We start from the raw sequence: 19,777 nt of genomic DNA, 5'->3' as shown, positions 1-19,777 counted from the left end.
CTTGGTTCTCCCTAAAGTATGAATATGATACACAGTGTGCTGTAGGTGCTTAATGAATGCTCACTAATGCAATTTTCAATAAAGATGATAATTTGACAAACTCTGGAAAAAAATTACCCACTTATATTTTTGACAGGGTATCTTGGGATCCAAACAAAATGTGCACATTTTTATGTAGGAAGAACATCCTGCCACCCCAATTATTACTTTAATTTAGCCCCTGAGGAAAAAGACAGGATGTTTGTTGCGGAGGATTATTAAGCTATTGTCTTGGAAAACCAGGGTTCCCTCCTAGTGACTAAATGAAAAGAGCAAATGCAAGGCCCTTCAGAAGCCTCAAAGGCCCAAGTGTAACTTCTCAGTGGTAATCCTACAGAAAAGGAAAAAAGACCTGGAACAAAATAAGCTTTAATGAAAGGAAAATAAAGAACTTATTATAAACGTCTCAGTCATCTAAAAAATAGAAATCAATTGTTAGGTTATTGGAGAGACTGATGTGAAAAACAATTTAGAAGAATATGTAAAATACATAGTTTATAAAAACAAACACATTTTTTAAAAGCACAACCCTAAAGAGAAATGAACAAACACTAAGCTTTAAGTTCCACTAGGAAGAAATATTAAGAATTACTATTGCCCCAGTAAAGAGTTATTGCTGAACTGGTTGACCAAGGAAAACGTTAACAGTGGAAAAAGGCAAGGAAATGGCTCATAAAGCAATGCTTAGTGACATCATGAACAGAGAAAATAGCACTTATTTCCCCTGATTTTCGAATGTGTGTCCAAATTTGTCAAAGGAATCCACAAACCTCAGAATCAACAGAGGAATTGGAGGGAATTCAGAGGTAAGACTCACCCGTGGACGCCTTTACTCGGGCGGGTTTGCTCTTGTGTCTGCCTTTCACAGCTGTGAGTAGGATGGTATATTCCTGCCCAGGCTCCAGGCCTTTCAGAACATGGGAGGTGGTGTCTCTTGGGAGCTGCACCTCCATCTGCTGCCCTGTGGGGAGGCTGTAGTTGAGGCGGTAATGGTCAAACTTGGCCAGGGGAGTCTTCCAGAGCAGATTCAGGCTGGTGTCCGTACTTTCAGATACTCGCAGCTCCTTGGGTGCATCCATGTCTGTGAGGGAAAGAGACAGCACCACTGAGGCTGTTTCTGAGGCTGAAAATTGGTAATTTCTGCACCATGATCCTAGTTCTGCCGTGCAGAGGCTGTGTAGCTTCAGCAATTCACTAAGTCTTAGCTTTCACCTTTATTAAGGGGTATTTATCATGCATTATACGTATAAATATACATTTTAGAAGATTGAAAAGGAGTATGGTCTATCTCTGGACCATGGTATGACACTGGACAATTAAGTAAACTGTTGATTAAAAACGATAATTAAAATAATGATTCATTTTGTTAATTTTCAAAGAAGTTGAGTGAGAAAAGTCAATCTCAAAGGTCCTTCATTGTTTGATCCCTTTTATATAATACTCTCCCAAATGGCAAAATTATAAGGAACAGATTAGTGATTGCTAGATGTTAGAGGAGATAGTGTGTCTATAAAGGCATAGCATGATGGGACTCTATACTGTGTCTTGAATCCAGCTCGGTGGCCTAGTGGTAAGAAGTTGCATTACAGTCCCGAAGACATGTGGTTCGAGGCCACCAGCCACTCCATGGGAGATTGCCCTTCTTGAACTGAATCATACTTGATATAAGAGCCCCTTGCCACCCTCACCAACAGGTTTAGAGCTACAGGATGTAACATGTAAGTGCAGACATTTCTAAGAAGGCAGGACCTGAATGAAATGTTTGTCCTGGCACTTTGAAATCTCTTTGTGAATAAATAAGTTTGGTATTTTCTCATAGGAAAGTCCCAAAATATGTCTTAATTAGATAGGAGTTTATATAAAAAAGGGGGATTAGTTATCAACATCAAAAATTTGTGTATTTCTTATACAATCTGGTTCAATTTTTTCTTTAAAAACATCCCTTCACTCCATTCCTGTGCGGCATGGGTAGCACTCACATCTTTGAAGTGGGCTGTTCACTCCCTGTGCCTGTTTACTGACTTTTCTTCAGAGCTAGACACCTGGGCTTAATGCTCTCAGAGACCACTTTCTCCTCTGCTTCTCTGTGTGTGTGTGTGTGTGTGTGTGTGTGTGTGTGTTTCTGCCACACCGGAGTTTTTCTCTGTTGCTCAATCTGCCAGCCAGCTCTGTGGTTCTAGCATCTGAGATGCTGCTCACCTGTAGCTGCATTCATAGTGGCTGGATTGCTCTCCTTGTCTTCTTTCACAGCAGACACTCCAATGCCGTATTCAGTTCCCGGCCTCAGACCTACAGGGAAACATGTAAGTTAAGACTCAGTCTAAAACCACAAAGACTTGTAAATGAGGACCATGGCAATGACTTTGAGCCGACCCATGAAGGCTGTCATTTCTCAGTGCCCAGACACTGAGAAGTCTCTAGCTGAGAGCTAGACTTAGTTGTTTCTCTGGAAAATTGCAAAGTGAGGATACAATCCTTCAATCACCCCTGGGTCCCACAGGATCAGGGCTGTAGAACTTGCCTGTAAGGGTGGTTCTGGTTGTGGCTTGTTGGCTCTTTGGGACATCCACCTCTGCGTGGTCACCTCCTGAGATTGGTGCATACTTGATTCTGTAGTTGTCAATGGCTGCCTTCCCATTCCTCCATTCCAGGGTGATGCTGTTGTCTGTCTGGGAGATGCGTCTGAGATTTCGAGGAGCATCCAGGCCTGTTTGGGAAAGCAGAGGACCTCTTTTATGAAGACACTTGATGTCAGGAAAATTAGATTCTTAGACAGTACAACTTGTCATGCATAAGATGCTACCACTGGGGAGAGACAGCAAACTAGCACACATCACCCTCTGCCTTGGTACCGCATCCACTAATCTAAACAAATATGACATTTTTGGTACCTTTCCCTATTACTAGTGTGTGCACGATACATTTGTCATTACTGTTTTCCTTAGGTTTTATCCTGAAAATATTATCACAAACATGAATAATTAGCTCTGCTATATTTATCACTATATTCCTAAAAGCTTATATGGGTAGTACTTACTGAACACATAAAAAAATATTGTCTGAGTGAATGACTGAAACTTTGATACTTCAATGTCATTGACTCAGAAGTTAGGAAGGTATCTTCATCCTACCTTTTCCCTCATTGATTGTATGTTATTCTTAACATATTTACTTAATTTTTATTTTAACCAGAATCTTTCTCAGGGAACGTTAAATCAGAATTATTGATGTATGATCTCCTTGTGTGAAACTTTGGTGGCCTAGTGATAAGAAGCTGTGCTGCAATCCCAAAGATAGGCAGTTCAAATCCAGCAGCTGTTCTGCTGAAGAAGGAAGGGCAATCTCCTCCAATGTGATTTACTGCCTCTGAAAACCTTCTGGAGGGTCAGTTATAGGTCAGCCCTGACCTGACTGGACATGACAACAAGAACAACTTCACTTAGAGACCATGTTGTCACCCAGAATTTAGCATTTACAAAAACAGTAAGCTAGTTACTATCTGTGCACTAGTAGTGAACATCTGGCGATAATGAATACTAAGGTAAAGGGAGGAATCACTATGAGTGGTAGGTGACCCTATAGCAACACCAATGACAACAACAATAACGAGGGAGTACATTGACTGTAATGGTTAATGTTACATATCAGCTTGGCTGGGTCATGATTCTCAGTGGCTTGCCAGTTAAGCAATGACGTAGTTTGGCACTTTTGAAATAATAGGACTGGGAGGTTGTGTCATGATAATGTCGTTGTTAGGTGCTGTGGAGTTGAGTAGAACTCTTAGTGACTCCTGCACAACAAATCTGAACCCTGTCCCTCCCTGTGCCATCACTAGCATTTCTGACATACTGGACTCCTTTGTAGCAGTCACTATGTTAATCCATCTGGTTGAGGGTCTTCCTTTCTTTTGCCACCTTTTCAAGAATGTTGCCCCTCTCCAAGGAACAGCCTTTCCTTTCCTAATAATGTACCCAAAGTATGTGAGATGAAGCTCTGTCATACGTGTAATGCTACAGTCATCCTCTATTTTGTGATCTGATGTGGTCATTCTTAATTTTTTACCTAGTGCCAATTTTTACTTAATAAACTGGTCTTTGGAAACTATGTTAGTACGTGATTATTTAAGCAGTATTCTTTGACTTTTTTTTTTAGTTTTACAATTTATACATATTTTGTTTTATGACATTTATTACAATCCCCGCATTGTATCAGCACTCTCCCCTTCCTCTCTGTGGTTCTTATTTCCACTCAACCTTCATATTTTTTTTTTTTTTTAATGAAAGTTTACAAAGACTTTGGATTTTCATTCGGTCATTGTTGCATACTTTTCTCCCTGCCCACACCTCCCCTCAGTTCACTTTCCTCTTTGAAAAGTAAAAAACCAAAACAAAACAAAACAAAAAAACCCAACAAAAACCAAAAACCAAAGCAAAACCAAACTTTCATTGTTATACAATCCCCCCTCCCTTACCCCAGTCCACTCCACTATGCAGCTTTCATTCTGGACTCTTGTCATGACAATACTACCTAATTATATATTCCTCTTAAACAGTTCTTTCCCTCTGTGGCTACTTTTTCTTTGAAAAGAATAATTGGTATAGTATTTTGAAAGAAAATGCAAAGGAATGAAAATCCCCACTTGCCTTTTCTACTATAAAATGAGTTTGGAAGCCCCCTATGATGGCTAGATTTATGTATCAATTTGACTGGGTCAAATTCTCAAGTTATTTCTACAGCAGCCTATGTATTATTATAAACAAACTGTAGATGTGGTTAACTCTGTAATAGAAAATGGAGATGAGCCTCATGCAATGAGTTGAAGACCTTGTGAGTAATAACTAAGTTTCCCAAAGAAGAGATTGTATTTCAATAGTATAGCATTAAAGCCCACCTGTGTTTTTAGTATGTTGGCGTGGTCTATGAAATTTGTGCTCAAGAATACATAAAATCTACCTGAGTTTCTAGTTAGCCTTTTTGTTATATGGATTTCAGACTTAGTACACTCCACTATTATGTGAGTCTATCTCATGAAAGAAATCTTTTTACATCTGTCCGTACCTGTGTCTGAATGCTTGCAGTCCTACTTGAATCTCTATTTCTGATCTGTGTATGTGTTTTTGTATTTGTATGTCTAGCTCTTCTGATTATATTTCTTTGAGAAGGATTTCTGATACAGATTCAACAAGGAACAGCATAGCAGTCTCACAATCTTTTCTCTACTTTTTACCTGTTGTGAAGGTCTCTTTGGCAGGGTTGCTTGACATGTCAGCCCTACGGGAAATTAGAGACACTTCGTACTCAGTGTCTGGCTTCAGGTTTCCAATGGAGTACTGATTCTCATCGTGGGTGAGGTCGATGGTGGTGCGGTCGCCTGGTACGTCTTTGATTCCGTAGGAGAGCTCGATGCCATCAATCTCAGCCAGGGGCTTGGACCAGGTGATCAGAGCGGTGGTGTCTGTGACATCTTTCACCTCAATTTGGCTGGGAGCATCCAAACCTGTGACAAGCAGAGGACATTTGGTTTCAGAGACCTGGGCCAGTGCCAGTGGTTGATAGAGAGGATGTGAGGACCACTGACTCGTGAGGGTACATTTCAGTGTTGTTCACTTCCCACTTGACCTTATTTTAACTTTCTTGAGCATCTGTGGAAGTTACCTTGTAAGAGTTTTTATTTTTTCAAATAATAAAGCTGTATGTAGCCTAACACCTAGCATGTAGCAGTTGCATGGTAAATGGTCATTGTTTTGTTGTTATTGTTATTCCTATTTTTATAAGTTGAAGAAACATGCTTAGGATTATTTCACTTGAAAAATTTTATTTAGTCTCTCTAGGGAGCTCTGGCATCCTAGTGGGAAGAACCTGTGCTGCAATTGCAAAGGCAAGTGGTATGGATCCACCAGCTGCTCCACACGAGAAGAATGGACTGTCTCCTCCCGTGCTTGATGGCACAGCACAGCAACAGCAGCTGCCATATTGAATTAGGTCTAGTGGCATAGTCCATAGGGAGTTGGGTGGTTAAACCAGCCTCTCTAGAGGTTTGACTCCACCAATAACTTAAAGAAGGAAAGATGGACTATCTCCTCCTGTGTGATTGGCAGTCTCGGAAAATCTGCTGAAGGGCCAGCTATGGGAACAGATTTCTTAATTAGACAAAACTTATCCTATTATTGATTGCTTCTCTAGTGTACTATCAGAATCATGGTATAAAAGAATGAGACAGTGACTATTTCAACACGCATAGAAAATTCTTTTTGATTGAGAGACGTTAGACAAGAAAGTATCATGTTCTCTGACTACATGCTGCTTGAGATTCCAGAAGATTTATGTTATTTCTCATCTCCTGGTCCTCAAGTGCGCTATGCTCTCTCTTCTCCCTAAGATCGGCCCTCTCTGTTCAATTGTCTCCCATTCATCTTTCAAAATCTCAGCAACATCATCTTTTATTAGAAGCTTTCTTTGACCCAATCATAATCTACCTTACAGTTGAGATTGCCCTCACAAAGAGAATTCTAACATTGTACTTTTTTCATTATTCTTCAAAAGATCTATTGACAGTTTGCATAATTTCAGATGAGATTATTCATTTTTTTGTACTATGGGTTTTAGGTTTTTCTTAATCCCCAACATGGAGCTCACACACCTATTAAGGATTCAGATGACCCAGTAAAATGCACAGTGAAAATGATAAAACTGTGTCCCTTAAAACTATTGTGTATCAAACATGGTTAAAGTCCTCTAATATATATTCTAATACATATATATACACACACACACATATACCAATAGGAAGAAGCAGAAATTATTTTTTTTACTAAAAGCTAATGTTCCTTTAAATGTGAACATGGAATAAATATAGATACAAGATAATTATTTAATTCTGAAGCTTCAAATGTTGGGGTGTTTGCCCTACAATAAGAAGAAAAATAAAGCAGCCACTCCCCCAATTTATATTAAGAAGCAAAAAAGAGGAAAGAAATGCCTTTTGTACTTTTGGTGTACTTTGTCTACAACAAATAACCATTTGCTAAGTCTTTTCTACAGCTTTCTGGTGATCTAATGGTTTTTCCTGTCGGTACCTGCCTCCTACCTACCACATAGCTCTGTTGTCAGGATGATGGAAAACATTTGCTTATTAAGGAGACAATCCCATGAATTGGCTCTGAGCTTGGCAAAATGTGCAAATATTTAAATGCAAGATGTTCTTTCCTGCCATCAGCTGACAGATTTAACTTTTTCCAACAGCCCCCTGCCAAGGGTTGTTAATTTCTTAAGTTGTAGGTACTTATGCTTTATAAAGCCTCATTTATAAAAAAGATTTTATAAAATGGCAATTTAAAAAGACTTTGAAGGGGTTTGTTTTTGTTTTTTTTTTTAAAGTTTTCTTCTTGGTAGGGTTAACTCCAAACTCAGATCCTGTTTTTCCCTTAATGAAAAAAAAATATCTAGTAATGCAAAATCTTTTTTTACCCAAGCAACCCTGATATCATTACTTTATCTAGGTTACTGTAGAAAATATGGGATAAACATGGTATATAAACCCTAGTTGATAATCTCTGGCCTAAAGTGATGGCTTTGATACTATAAGCCATGTGATATTACTGTTGTTCTGTATCAGCAAGTTGGAACCCAAAGCTGACCCTCCAGCTGGTGTTTAGAGTCCATAAATCACACAAAAGGAGACTGTCAATCTTTCTCCTGCAGAGCAGCTAATGGATTCAAACCACATGTCTCAGGAATGGTATGCCTTAGGAGTGGCAATGCAACTTCTTACCAGTAGGCTACCAGAGCTCCCTAAACATTATTATCACTGTCCTATTAGGGAGCTCTGGAGGCCTACTGGCAAGAAGCTGCACTGTAATCCTTAGTGCATGCAGTTCAAGCCCCTCGGCTGTTCTGCAGGAGAAGGATGGGCAATCTCCTTTCGTGTGATTGACTGCCTCTGAAAACCGGGGAGTCAGCTGTTGGTCAGTTCTGACTGTATGGTACACAATAACAACAACAATTAGGTTAGAGATACTTTACATATCTGGGAGTGTTTTTATGAATAGAAAGGAATACTATATACCTATACAAACATTTGTCTTACTGATGTTAGATACAAACTACATCTGTTGTAATTTACATACAAATTTGACTTAAAGTCATGTGATGTGCCATGTGATGTTAGCTAAATTTCTTTAACTTCTCTAAGCTTCAATTTTTATTCTTGAAAAAGAATGCCATTAGTATTTCCCTTGCCTCTGTTAAAGGACTGCCAATAAAATAAAACTAGATGATGAAGTAGACTGTTTGCAATGGCTTCAGTTATTTCCCTCCCTATATTTACATGTCTTTGAAATGTAATTTTGAAGTGCATCTTATCAAGAAATGGATTTGGTTGGCCCTTCTTTTAGATACCCAATGGCTTTAGGACTTACTTTGATCTGCAGAATAGTGCAAGTGATAGGGTACCAGCCTTAAACCTGTATCTTTACTTGTGTAACAAACCTTGCACACTTTCCCTTGTTCTTGTGGAGGATCCACTTAGCTACTACGTGAATAGGCTCAAGCTAGCCAGTTGGGATTGGGAGACCTTGTGGAGGCAAAAGTCAGCCTAGGTCAACCAGTCACTGCTACATAGATGCATGAACGGGCCCAACCGAGACTAGAAAAATTCTTCCTTGAACCTAAATTGCCAACCTGTAGAGCTCTGTTAAGCGATAAACTTTGGTTTGTTACTCAGCAAAAACCAATTGGTACAGATGTAATAAAAGCACACACTTTATTAACTAGAAGGTATTGTTGTTAGCTTTATTATTGTATTAGTAGCATTAAAGTAATACTCACGGGTAGTGGTCACCCTCTTGAGGCCAGGACCCCGGGTGTTGTTTTTCACAATGTGCAATGAGATCTCGTATTCTTGCCCAGGAGCGAGGCCAGTTTGCCGGTATGTGGTCTCTGGTCTCCTCAGGCTTTTTGTGATTTCTCCATCTTCTTTATTCTGAAAGGTAGAGACAACTCGGTAAGACTGAAAGGAAGTACAAACTTCTTTATATGACTCAGCATTTCACAGTCATTCACTCTTCAGTTAACTCATTCACTAAGCACTTAAATACAAGATATTTCTCAAGGATTTTTCGCCAGTTTTGGATGCCCAGGTTAAATGAAAGAATGGGAGTTGGAAAATTTCTGAAACTATAAGCTCAACTCCTCTTTTGATAGACTATGAGAGCAATACCAGAGAAGTCCAGTTTTCTAGTAATCACAAGTGTGATGGGTCCTGGGCTCAGAATGGGAAGCTTGGTTCCCTGCCTCACATTGTATTTAGTCCCAAAGAGAAGGGATGCCCAATCAGAGAAATCCAATTACTCTCTTCTTTGCCTCTGGGGTAAGATTTGCTAGTTTACTAAGGGCATAAGAACTTAGAGACTACTTAAATTGTATTTATTTAGGCTTTTTAAGGAAGAGAGCCACTTGGTGGCCTAGTGGGAAGGAGTTGCTGCCAACCCAGAAGAAAGCAGTTTGAATTCACCAGCTGCTCTGCAGGATAAATGTCTTTCTATATATTTATAGCCTCTGAAAACCCTCTGGAGGATCAGCTGTGAGTCAGTTCTGATTCAATGGCAATCAGAGAGAGAGAGAGAGAGAGAGAGAGGCTCTCTTAGCCCTGAGGACTATTTTTTATTGACTTATTAAAATCAGAGGGAAACTAAAGTCACTTAAAATACATATGCACACATATATTGTTAATTTTAGAGCCTTGGGCCCCTCTAACACAGAGGAATAATAGTTGATGTGAATGTCTGTAGAGCCTTGTGGTCTGCTTTGAGATCCTGTAAGTCTTTGTGCTCTTTACCATATTCCGGAAGATGATCTCCCAGGTTTCGAAAGCAATGTCCAGAGGATCCCACTCCACTTCCACAGATGTCTCCTTGATGGATTTGAATTTTAAGCCTTCAGGCGCAGGCAGGTCTGTCAGGAACAAAACAAACAAGAGGTGAGAGGGAGAAGAGGTGTGATGAGGCAATGTAGCCATGACTTCCCCTACACCTGAGGAATATGCCTCCCTCAGGCAGGGTCAGCTAAAAGTTGTTTAATGGTTTTTGTAGGAAACTACGGAGAAAACAAAACCAAAACAAACCTACTGCCACAGAGCCAGCCCTAGCGTCAGTTCTGATTTACGGTGACTCTCTAGGACAGAGTAGAACTGCTCCATAAGATTTCAGAGGCTGTGAGTTTTTACGAGTGCAGATCATCTCAACTTTCTTTTGGGCCTGGTGGCTTCACACTACTAACTTTTCTGTTAACAGCCCAATATTTAGCTTACAGTACCACCAGAACTCCCTTATCTACTGAAAGGAGCAGGCAAATCAACGGTAAGATCGACCATGGAACTACTAACCGGAAACAACTAGTAGTTATTGAGCTGGTACTGAATCATGATGACCCCTTGTGCACAGAGCACAACTATCTGTATTCTATAGAGGTTTTCAAGGCTATGACCTTTTAGAAACAAATTGTGTTTTTTTATTGTACCACCAGATTTGATGGCTTTAGTATTGTCAATTTTTAGTTTGTAATTGAGCACTTTTTTGGAAGCAGAAGTGGCTTCCACTTCCTAAACAGCATGCCTCTGGAAACTCTATGAACTTTGAGAAATCACGATAGTTATAAAAAGGCTTCAGGTCTTTTGTTCATAGGGTCACTATGAGTCGTGCTCATATCTATGGCAATCAACAACAACAATTGGGTACTTGTTTATTATTGAGTAAATATTTATTTACATCACCTAGAAATTTTCACCCAGTAAGAGCCTAGGATTTGTAATCAGACAGACTTGGGGTCAAATCTATGCTAAATTACAGCTACTTCTATGACCTTAGACAAGTTGTGCAAATTAACCCTGAGCCCTGGTTTCCTCCTCCCTGAGAAAGAGGCACACATGCCTGCCCCTTGGGAGTATTTTGAGGCCTAAGTAAAATAATCCATGTGAAGTGCTGACTGGTGTTGCTGACATCCAGCAGAAGTTCCATCAATAGCAGCTCCTGTTGTTATTATTACTAAGCAAGAAAAGGCCCATTTCCAGCCGTAATTTGATTTTCAGTGGGAATAATTTTGCTAGGGTTAGACTCTTAAAGGAATAACTTGAGCCTCAGTGTTTCCACTTCTGCTTAATTATTTCTCATGAGTAGACAGAGAGATGCATAGGAAGGTAATGGAGCAAAGCGCTTAAGAACATGGACCCTGCATTCGGAGTGTGGGGTTCAAATCTCATCTCCACTGCTACTGAACTGGTAAATTGGGACAAGAGACATAACACTTCTTAATCTTATGTGTGTATCGAGGCTGCCTGTAGCACCCAGCTCTTAAGACTCTTCTAAGGGTTCAATGAGTTAGCACTGCAGAGACTACTTACTACAAACTGAATCCTTACTAATGCTGGCAATAAAGATTCTTTGTGGTGGGTCGTTATTCTCTCCCCTGTGTTTGTATCAAATAAGGAGATAAGTAAATATGAATGAGTTTAAGTGAATTCCGATAGTGCAATGGTGAACTGCTCTGTGGCTAATGGAAGTTGCCAGTTCTAATCTATTAGCTGCTCTGAGGGAGAATGTACTCAGTGATCTGCTTGCAGAGAGATTAAAACAAAGAGCTGGCTACTAAGGAGTTGATTCTGACTCTCAGTAAGTCTCCTTTGGATTCCTGAGGCTGTAAATCTTTAAAAGGCAAGATAGCTTGGCTTTCTCCTGCAGAGAGGCTGGTGGATTTGAACTGCTGACCTCTTTCATTTGCCTTGCAGCACATACTGCACTCCACCATCACAGCCTAGTAAATCTTATAGAGCAAACCTTATTCTGACCTATCGAGTTGCTGTGAGTTGGAATAAACATGATGGTACACAACATCACCACAAATGGATTCCAGGTTCTTGTTTGGAGCTTTTGGTCTGTGGGGTAGAGGCAAGGGGGAGTGGAAGTTGATGGAGCCTGGCCAAGGGGTTGTGTTCACTCACAGGTGGCTACCCGGGCACTAACGGGAATGCTCTTCTTATTCTCCAGGATGGCGAACACCCGGATGAAGTACTCCACACCAGGCTCCAGCTCCCGGATGGTGGCAGATGTCTGGTCCCCGGGGACTCGGAACTGCATTTCCAGCCCACCCACATGGGTGGGTGTGTATACAACAAGGTACTCTGTGACTCGCATCTCATTGTCCCAGGCCAGGTTCACGGTCTCTTCTGTTACTTCTGTCACGATGAGGTCTTTGGGAGGGGACACTGACAAGAATAAGAAAGGATATCTCGGATTAGTCATGTATGATTACAGATTCTCTCTAGGTTTGACTCTTTTGACTTCCTCTGCAGCTGCTTGTGACAAAGGCCCGAAGGTTCCTCCCTGAATTACAATTTCTGTTTTCTAAAAAAAAGTAGAACTCATCAAGGACACTGTGCTGTGATAAAACCTTCAGTGGGTGGCCACTGCCTTCAAACTAAAATTCAAAGGCAATGGTCTGGCATTCAGGGTTCTTTTTGGCCTGGCTCTTCCTCTGATACTTACACTCCTGGATGTTTAGGTGAACGTCACTGGCATGGAAAAGTGCACCTTGACCTTGGTGCCCTTCTCTGACTTCATGCCATATGTCTTTAGTACGAGAAGGGAATTTTGGATTCATTAGGTTCAACACTCTAATTTTCTAGGTGGAAGGGTAGTGAGGTGAGGAACTTGTCAAGATTGCTTACCTCATCCTGTTTGGAATTCCCCTCTACTCTCTGCCAACCTAATATCTTCCTAATATGCTCTCAACCAGAGTAGACCACATTACAAGGAGCTATTTGTTTAATTCTACGTATCAATAGCTTTAATCAAGTTAAAGGAGCTCTGGTGGCCTAGTGGTATACAGTTCAAATCTACCAGCTGTTTTGTGGCAGAAGTTTGTGCAATCGCTTCCTGTGTGATTTATTGCCTCTGACAACCTGCTGGAGAATCAGCTATGGATCAGTTCTGACTTGAAAGGCAACAAGTGATACCAATAGCTTTAATCAAGTTAGAAAGATACTGATAGCTTTAATTAAGGCCGAAATTCTCAGTCACGATAATTACAAATATTGGTGGATGGGGGGAAAAAAGTACAAAGACCACAAATGTGGTAACTCTTGTTCTTTGTTGTTCTCACCCAGGCATATATTTACATAACTCAAAACCAAGCCTACTGCTGCTTAGTCAATGACCCTCATCAAGTTGTAAATCCCTATAGGAAGATGATTTCATCCTTCCTTCTCCTGAAGGGCAGCTGATGGATTTGAACTGCCAACCTCTCATGTAGCTGCTCAGCTTGTACCATCCTACCATGGTTCCTTACTTTAAACCATATAGTTTATAGTAAGACTATCCTAACAGTTTTTAGGATGAAAGAAGTGATGATGATGGAAGAGACCAGTTCATCTGGGAGTCTTTAACTGAGTGTGCATTTTGAACAATTTGCTTTATGCAATTTCACTCTCCCATTTAATTCAGTAAAATTTTTATCTCTATCAAAAGTGATAGACTTAGTGTGCCATTTGTTCAGTCTCTGGAGAGTAGGAAAGAAGGTTGGGGTTAAACAATAGAGAAGTTACTATTTCATGAACCATCTTTGGCTCTGGCTATTGAACTCAGTTTAGAATGGCTCACTCACTCACTCAGTCACTGTCGTGGAGTCAGAGCCTACTCAGAGCTGACCTGACCAGAGATGGTTTCAGAGGCTGTAAACCAAACCGGAGTCTTTCTCCCATAGATCAGCTGGTGGATTTGGATCTCTCCTGCCTTTAGGTCTGTGTTTAGCTCCTTACCACTAAGTCACCAGAGCTCAGAGGAGGGGTTTATATGACTCATAGTAACCCTAAGAACGGCCTCTGATCCCTGCCTTATCCTGTGCCTCACCATTTCTAATATACTTGAGCTCATTGTTACAGTCACTGTGTCAATCCATCTCATTGAGGGTCTTCTTCTCTTTTGCTGCTGACTGTCTACCTTTCCAAGCATGATACCATTTTCCAACAAAGGGTTCTGGTCATTGTATTATTGTTAGGTGCCATCAAGGAAGAGTTAACAAAGGAAGGGTTAGGCAGGTTCAAATCTCAGCCCTGTGACACGCTAGCTGTGTGTCCTAGAGACATTCATCTAAATGCTTCAAGCCTAAGAACTGTAATGTGTAATGAGTGGATGACAAGTACCCTGTTGAAGAGCTCAGGGTGTGTGTGTGTGTGTGTGTGTGTGTGTACGGGTCAGTGCTGGTACTCACCCTCGGAGCAGTCTTCCCCGGCGTGGCCCTCATTGCAGATGCACCGTCCCAGGACACACTGTCCCCAGTTGCTGCAGTCATTGGGACAGGCGCGCTGCCCGCAGTCCAGGCCTGTGAAGCCCTCGTGGCAAATGCACTGGCCGTCCACACAGCGGCCCTGCCCACTGCAGTCAGCCGGGCACCTCCGCTCCTTGCAGTCTTTGCCCATGAAGCCCTCATAGCACACGCACTGGCCTTTCACACAGCGGCCCTGCTGGTGGCAGTCGTTCAGACAGGCGAGCTCAGCACAGTCCGGGCCTGTGAAGTCGTGGTCGCACACGCACTGCCCTTTCACACAGCGGCCCCTGTGGCTGCAATCCTTGGGGCATCGCAGCTCCCGGCAGTCCTCGCCCATGTAGCCATCGTCACAGACGCACATGCCGTTCACACAGTGCCCGTGCTGGTGGCAGTCGCTGGGACAGCTCATCTCCCCGCAGTCGTAGCCCTGGAAGCCTTGCTCGCACGTGCACTGGCCCTGGACACAGAGGCCTCGGCTGTTGCAGTCACTGGGACAGCGGCGGTGGCCGCAGGCCTCCCCGGTGTAGCCCTCGTCACACACGCACTGCCCGTTGACGCAGTGGCCGTGGTGGTGACAGTCCTTGGGGCACTTGAGTTCCCCGCAGTCAGGGCCCGTGTAGCCATCGTCACACTCACACTGGCCCTCGACGCAGCGGCCGTGGTGGTGACAGTCTGCGGGACACCTCTTCTCGCTGCAGTCCGGGCCCGCAAAGCCCTCGTCGCACACGCACTGGCCCTCCTCGCACCGGCCCTGGCCACGGCAGGCGTTGGGGCAGGTCAGCTCGCCGCAGTCCTCGCCGGTGAAGCCCTCTTCGCAGTAGCAGGTGCCGTTGACGCAGCGGCCCCGGTCGAAGCAGTCGTTGGGGCAGATGAGCTCGCTGCAGTCGTCGCCGGTGAAGCCCTCGTCGCACACGCACTCGTTCTCCACGCAGCGCCCGCGGCCGTAGCAGTTGTTGAGGCAAAGCGGCTCGTTGCAGTCCTCGCCTGCAAAGCCCTCATGGCACACGCACCGTCCGTCCACACACGTGCCGTGCTCCTCGCTGCAGGGCACCGGGCAGACCTCCTGGCTGCAGTCCAGCCCAGCATAGCCCTCGAAACACGCGCACACGCCGCCCACACACTTGCCCTGGTCGTTGCAGTCGCTGGGACAGGCCAGCTGGCTGCAGTCCTCGCCTGTGAAGCCCTCATCGCAGATGCACTGGCCGTCGATGCACTGGCCTTGCAGGTGGCAATTGTCAGGACAGTCGGGCTCTGAGCAGTTGGGGCCTTTCCAGCCGGCCTCACACACACAGCCGCATCCTTCGGTGCTGAAGTTCCCATGACCGCTGCAGAAGGGCGTGGTATCCAGACGGCCTGCAGACCAAGAGAAGAGGGGTGCTGAGCTGAGCTCAGGTGGTCCTGTCTGGCTGGATCGACTCGTGAAACCCAGATTCTAATCCAGCCAAAGCATTGCCAGACCACACCTGGCTTGAAAACCAGCTGCTCCGTGAGTGAAGTCGGAGACTCACCCCAGCGCCGGTAGCCACCACTGCCAGTTGGTGGTGTGGTGCTAGATCCTCTGTGAGTGTGTGTGTGTGTGTGTGTGTGCGTGCGCGCGCGTGAGAGTGTGTGAGTGTGTGAAGAGGCAAACTGCTTCTGTAAAGACACCGAGTCTCAGAAATCCTTTGGGCCAGTTCTGCTCTGTCCACAGGGCTGATGTGAATGGAGATCAACCGGGTGGCAGTAAGGTTTTTTTTTTTGGGGGGGGTGAGGTTTGAAGCTCAGTTTCCTCAGTGATAGAGAAAAGCAGTCCTGCCTCACTGAGTATTTGAGAGTTAAATGAAGGCAGTTATCACCTACAGTGATGCTTCACTCTGTACCTTCCCTTCCAAAGCTTCTTCAGGTTGACTCAAGTTGGTATGTGGGTTTGCCTGAGCTAAACTTCCTAATTTTCCAAACTGAAATGAGGCGGATAGGGAATGGCTCTCTAATTCCAATAGAGCAGTTTTCAGCCTGGCTTTCTTCCCAACTCTCGAATTTATAATTTACATTTATCTTTTCTTCTCCCTCTTTTATCCTGAAGGCTACAGTGGAAGCTGAGCTGAGGAGGGCTCGGTCAGGGCTGCATGACCCAGGTCTTTGAGCCTAAAGCTTATCCTGTCCCCGTTCAGCCCCCACTGGCCTGAGCTCCACGGAGCCAAGGAGAAGAAACAAAATTTAACTCACGATTCTCAGCACCTGGATTTGTTAATCACTGTTATAATGATTTCTTTCTTGACAGCAGGAAGGAAGGACTTGGAAATGTTAGCTTGGAAAGTCAGCTTCCAGATCTTCATTGCTCAGTATGGTAACCAGACAAGCCTATTAAGCACTTGAATTGTGACTAGTGCAAAGTGAGGTAGACTGCAAGTGTTAAGCACACATTGGGCTTCAAAGACTTTGGATACAAGGAAAACAGAAAATACCCCATTAATAACTTTTATATTACTTTCATGCTGTAAAGTTTATGGTATAGTTATATTGGGTTATATATAGTGATGATTAAAAAGATTTTTTCCCTCTCCTTCCCCCCAGCCCCCCACTGTTGAGCAGACCCTTAACTCATGACTCTGCATTGAATTTCTAAGACCAGAAATCTTTATGGGAAGAGGCTGCATTTTTCTCCCAGGCAATGACTGATGGGTTTGAACCACAAAGGTTTTGTTGGTGGTTCAATGGGTAACACACTATGCCACCAAATCTCTCTCTCTCTTTCTGGATCAATCGATAGATACAGAGACAGACACAGAATTACTTAGAAATATATACATCTATTTAGAAACCAAGCCCATGTGTACTTTCCACTTATGATGATTAAATCTACTTTTGAAAAAAATTTGTCAAAGTACTTTGTGGTGATTACTTCTAAGTGGCAGAAATAGAGTGTCATCTCTAATTTGAAATTGTTGGAAATTACCTACAGCTCTATTAGTTTTAGGAAATGGAAATCATGACATGATTTTCAAGTGGCAGAATCCCTTAAAATGGGACAAGGTATTACTGAGGAGTGTATGAACTCTGGAGATAATTTCAAATTCCTTATCTATTTTTTTAGTTTCTTATATAAATTGATTAACTTCTTTGTGTCTTAATCCTTCTCATTCACTCACTTTCACTGCCACCGACCTAGTCAGCACTGACTCAGTGGCTGGTCTGCCATTGTCTTCCCAAGGCTGTCAATCATAGGAGATAATAGTGTCCATCTGTCTCCTTTTGAGCCACTGGTGGATTCAGGTCACTGGGAAGGAGCAGCTTGTGGGCTAGTGGCACAACTCCCTACAGTCTAGGCCACCAGAGCTCCCTCTGAATTTATAGATTTGAAAACATTCATCTCGAAGTATTGTTAGTAGGACAAAACGAGATACTAAATTGCAATGCCTGGCACATACCAGTAACAAATTGTCATCAAACCAGCTTGTCTCTGTCTGGGTAGAATTGAGACCCAAAGAGTTTTCAATGGTTGATTTCACAGAAGTGGATTGGTAAGCTTTTCTTTCAAAGCACCCCAGGCAGACTTGAACTTCCAACCTTTCAATTAACAGCTAAGTGAATTAACCATTTGCACCACCGAGAGAGTCTATGTGGCTCATATTTGGAATTTGATTTATGGTTGTGAAAATGTTCAGCATTAAATTGGAACATTTTCCCATACCTTATAGACTGCACTATCTTAGGCAGCTTTTTACATTTTTTAAAGGGCACTGGGGTGTAGAATACTTGGGTTTATACACCACCTCAGCAACTCAGTGTAGACCCTTGCTACATCTTATTCTTCATCTGGGCCTCACTTTCCACCTCAGTATGTGTCCAAGATGACTCTTCAGGTCAGAAAGTTCATGGTATGTTCTTAGATTTTGTAGTTGAGAAGGGTAGATTTTATGTTCAACCATGGAAATTTGTAATTAAAGTGAAATCATTTTGTTATTGCTGCTTGTTTTCAAAGTAATAGTTCAGAGGTTTGAAAATTCCTCCGGGAATCATTTCATCACCATGACTCTCCAAGGGCAGGATGGAGATGGTTACACCCACTACGTGAACTTGGCCATAAAACCTCTGTATTGCCAACAGTTAGTGAAACAATTTTTCAGGGGAAGCCACTTGGGAGCTAACCGATGGCTCTTGCTATATTAGCCATTTCTCCCATCTGGCCAGCTAACGGGCTTGACTGGTGCCCAGCTCATACCTACGGCAGGTTGGAGGCAGCAGCTTGCTCCCATGGTGCACTGCTCCCTCAGGGAAGACACCAGGTTCTCCAGTTCCTCCAGTCTGCTCAGTAGCTCCTTGACGTCAGGGGCAGCAGCACAGCCACAGGCCCGGCGGGGGATGTTGATGCGGTGTGTGAAGACGATCTGGTTTTCCCCATCTGCTGTGTGCTCCTGGAAGCTCTCGCTGGGTTCTGACTGTGAGGCCAGGTCTTTCTCCCCACTACCTGATTCCAGATCCACTGAGCATTGCGATCCCATAGGCAGCTTAATGTTATATACGTGGTTAAACACCACGGGCTGGTTCTCCTCTGGCAGGGAGACATTTACCCCACTTTGTCGTTTATGCCTGATGACTCTCTTGAGGACCCCGCCTTTCGCAGGGGCAGTGAGCAAAAGCAAGAAGATGCTGGCCAACAGCCGGGTCGTGGCCCCCATGGCAGAGGAGAATTTGACAGATTTGTAGATGCTGCTACGGTCTTAGGATGTTACACTCTCGGGCTTGGGAGCACCACGTAGAATCCAAACCAGCTCCTTTTTCTTCTTGAGGAAGTTATCTTCTATAAGTAAACAAAAGAGAATAAATAAGCTTATGAGATATATACTACTGAGTCAACCTACTGAAGCCTGCAATCTCAAGTGACTTTCTACTTTAAACGCACTGCAAAGTTTTCCTGATATCCTTATAGTATTTACTGTTATGTCAGTATAAAATAGTCTCTAAAGGATATAAGATGCTGCTCTGCAATCCTAAGGGCACACAGTTCAAATCCACCAAATGCTCCACAGAAGAAAGATGGGAAATCTCCTTCTGTGTAATCTACTGCCTCTGAAAACCTGCTGGAGGGTCAGCTATGGGTCAGTTCTGACTCAGCAACACATGAAAACAATTTGGAGTCTTGGTGGAATGATTTCACTTGCTGTTTATCTTTAGGAAATTTAAGTAGATAGTAGAGTTGTAGGGAAAAAAGCAAACCTTGGAATCTGAGAAGCTTGAGTTTTCATCTAGGCTCTTGTGCTGGCCCCTGTGCTCATTATATAGCGTTGCTTTACCTTATTTATCTTTATAAAGATAGAATAATAATAGCCGATAATCAGCCTGTAGCATTGTTTCTAGGTCATAATGGCTGTCCATCTAAGTCTATAAATATTTTAGGGAGGAGCCTTCCTATCTCTCATCAGTGGATCAGCTGGTATATCCA

General features: G+C 43.0%; 1 protein-coding gene across 2 annotated transcripts in view; it reads right to left on the bottom strand.

The window, feature by feature from the left end:
• TNC (tenascin C) overlaps nucleotides 1-19,106 on the bottom strand; it is a 73,405-nt gene extending 54,299 nt beyond the window's left edge. The window contains exons 1-9 of one of the 2 annotated variants that reach the window (XM_006890707.1): nucleotides 18,557-19,106; nucleotides 14,299-15,708; nucleotides 12,032-12,295; nucleotides 9,875-9,990; nucleotides 8,866-9,019; nucleotides 5,267-5,536; nucleotides 2,561-2,746; nucleotides 2,239-2,328; nucleotides 857-1,120 (exon numbers count right to left, since the gene is read on the bottom strand). In XM_006890707.1, the coding sequence (XP_006890769.1) occupies nucleotides 857-1,120; nucleotides 2,239-2,328; nucleotides 2,561-2,746; nucleotides 5,267-5,536; nucleotides 8,866-9,019; nucleotides 9,875-9,990; nucleotides 12,032-12,295; nucleotides 14,299-15,708; nucleotides 18,557-19,013 (3,211 nt within the window). In that variant the 5' untranslated portion in view covers nucleotides 19,014-19,106. The remainder of the gene's footprint in view (nucleotides 1-856; nucleotides 1,121-2,238; nucleotides 2,329-2,560; nucleotides 2,747-5,266; nucleotides 5,537-8,865; nucleotides 9,020-9,874; nucleotides 9,991-12,031; nucleotides 12,296-14,298; nucleotides 15,709-18,556) is intronic. The other variant, XM_006890708.1, reaches the window with a different exon arrangement.
• Between the last annotated feature and the right edge of the window lie 671 nt (nucleotides 19,107-19,777).

The sequence above is a fragment of the Elephantulus edwardii genome, unplaced genomic scaffold (assembly GCF_000299155.1).
Source record: "Elephantulus edwardii isolate Elephantulus edwardi_28Jun2011 unplaced genomic scaffold, EleEdw1.0 scaffold00092, whole genome shotgun sequence".
In the NCBI taxonomy this organism is placed as follows: domain Eukaryota; kingdom Metazoa; phylum Chordata; class Mammalia; order Macroscelidea; family Macroscelididae; genus Elephantulus; species Elephantulus edwardii.
Note: the sequence above shows the minus strand (reverse complement) of the source record. Positions and strands in the feature narration are given on the sequence as shown.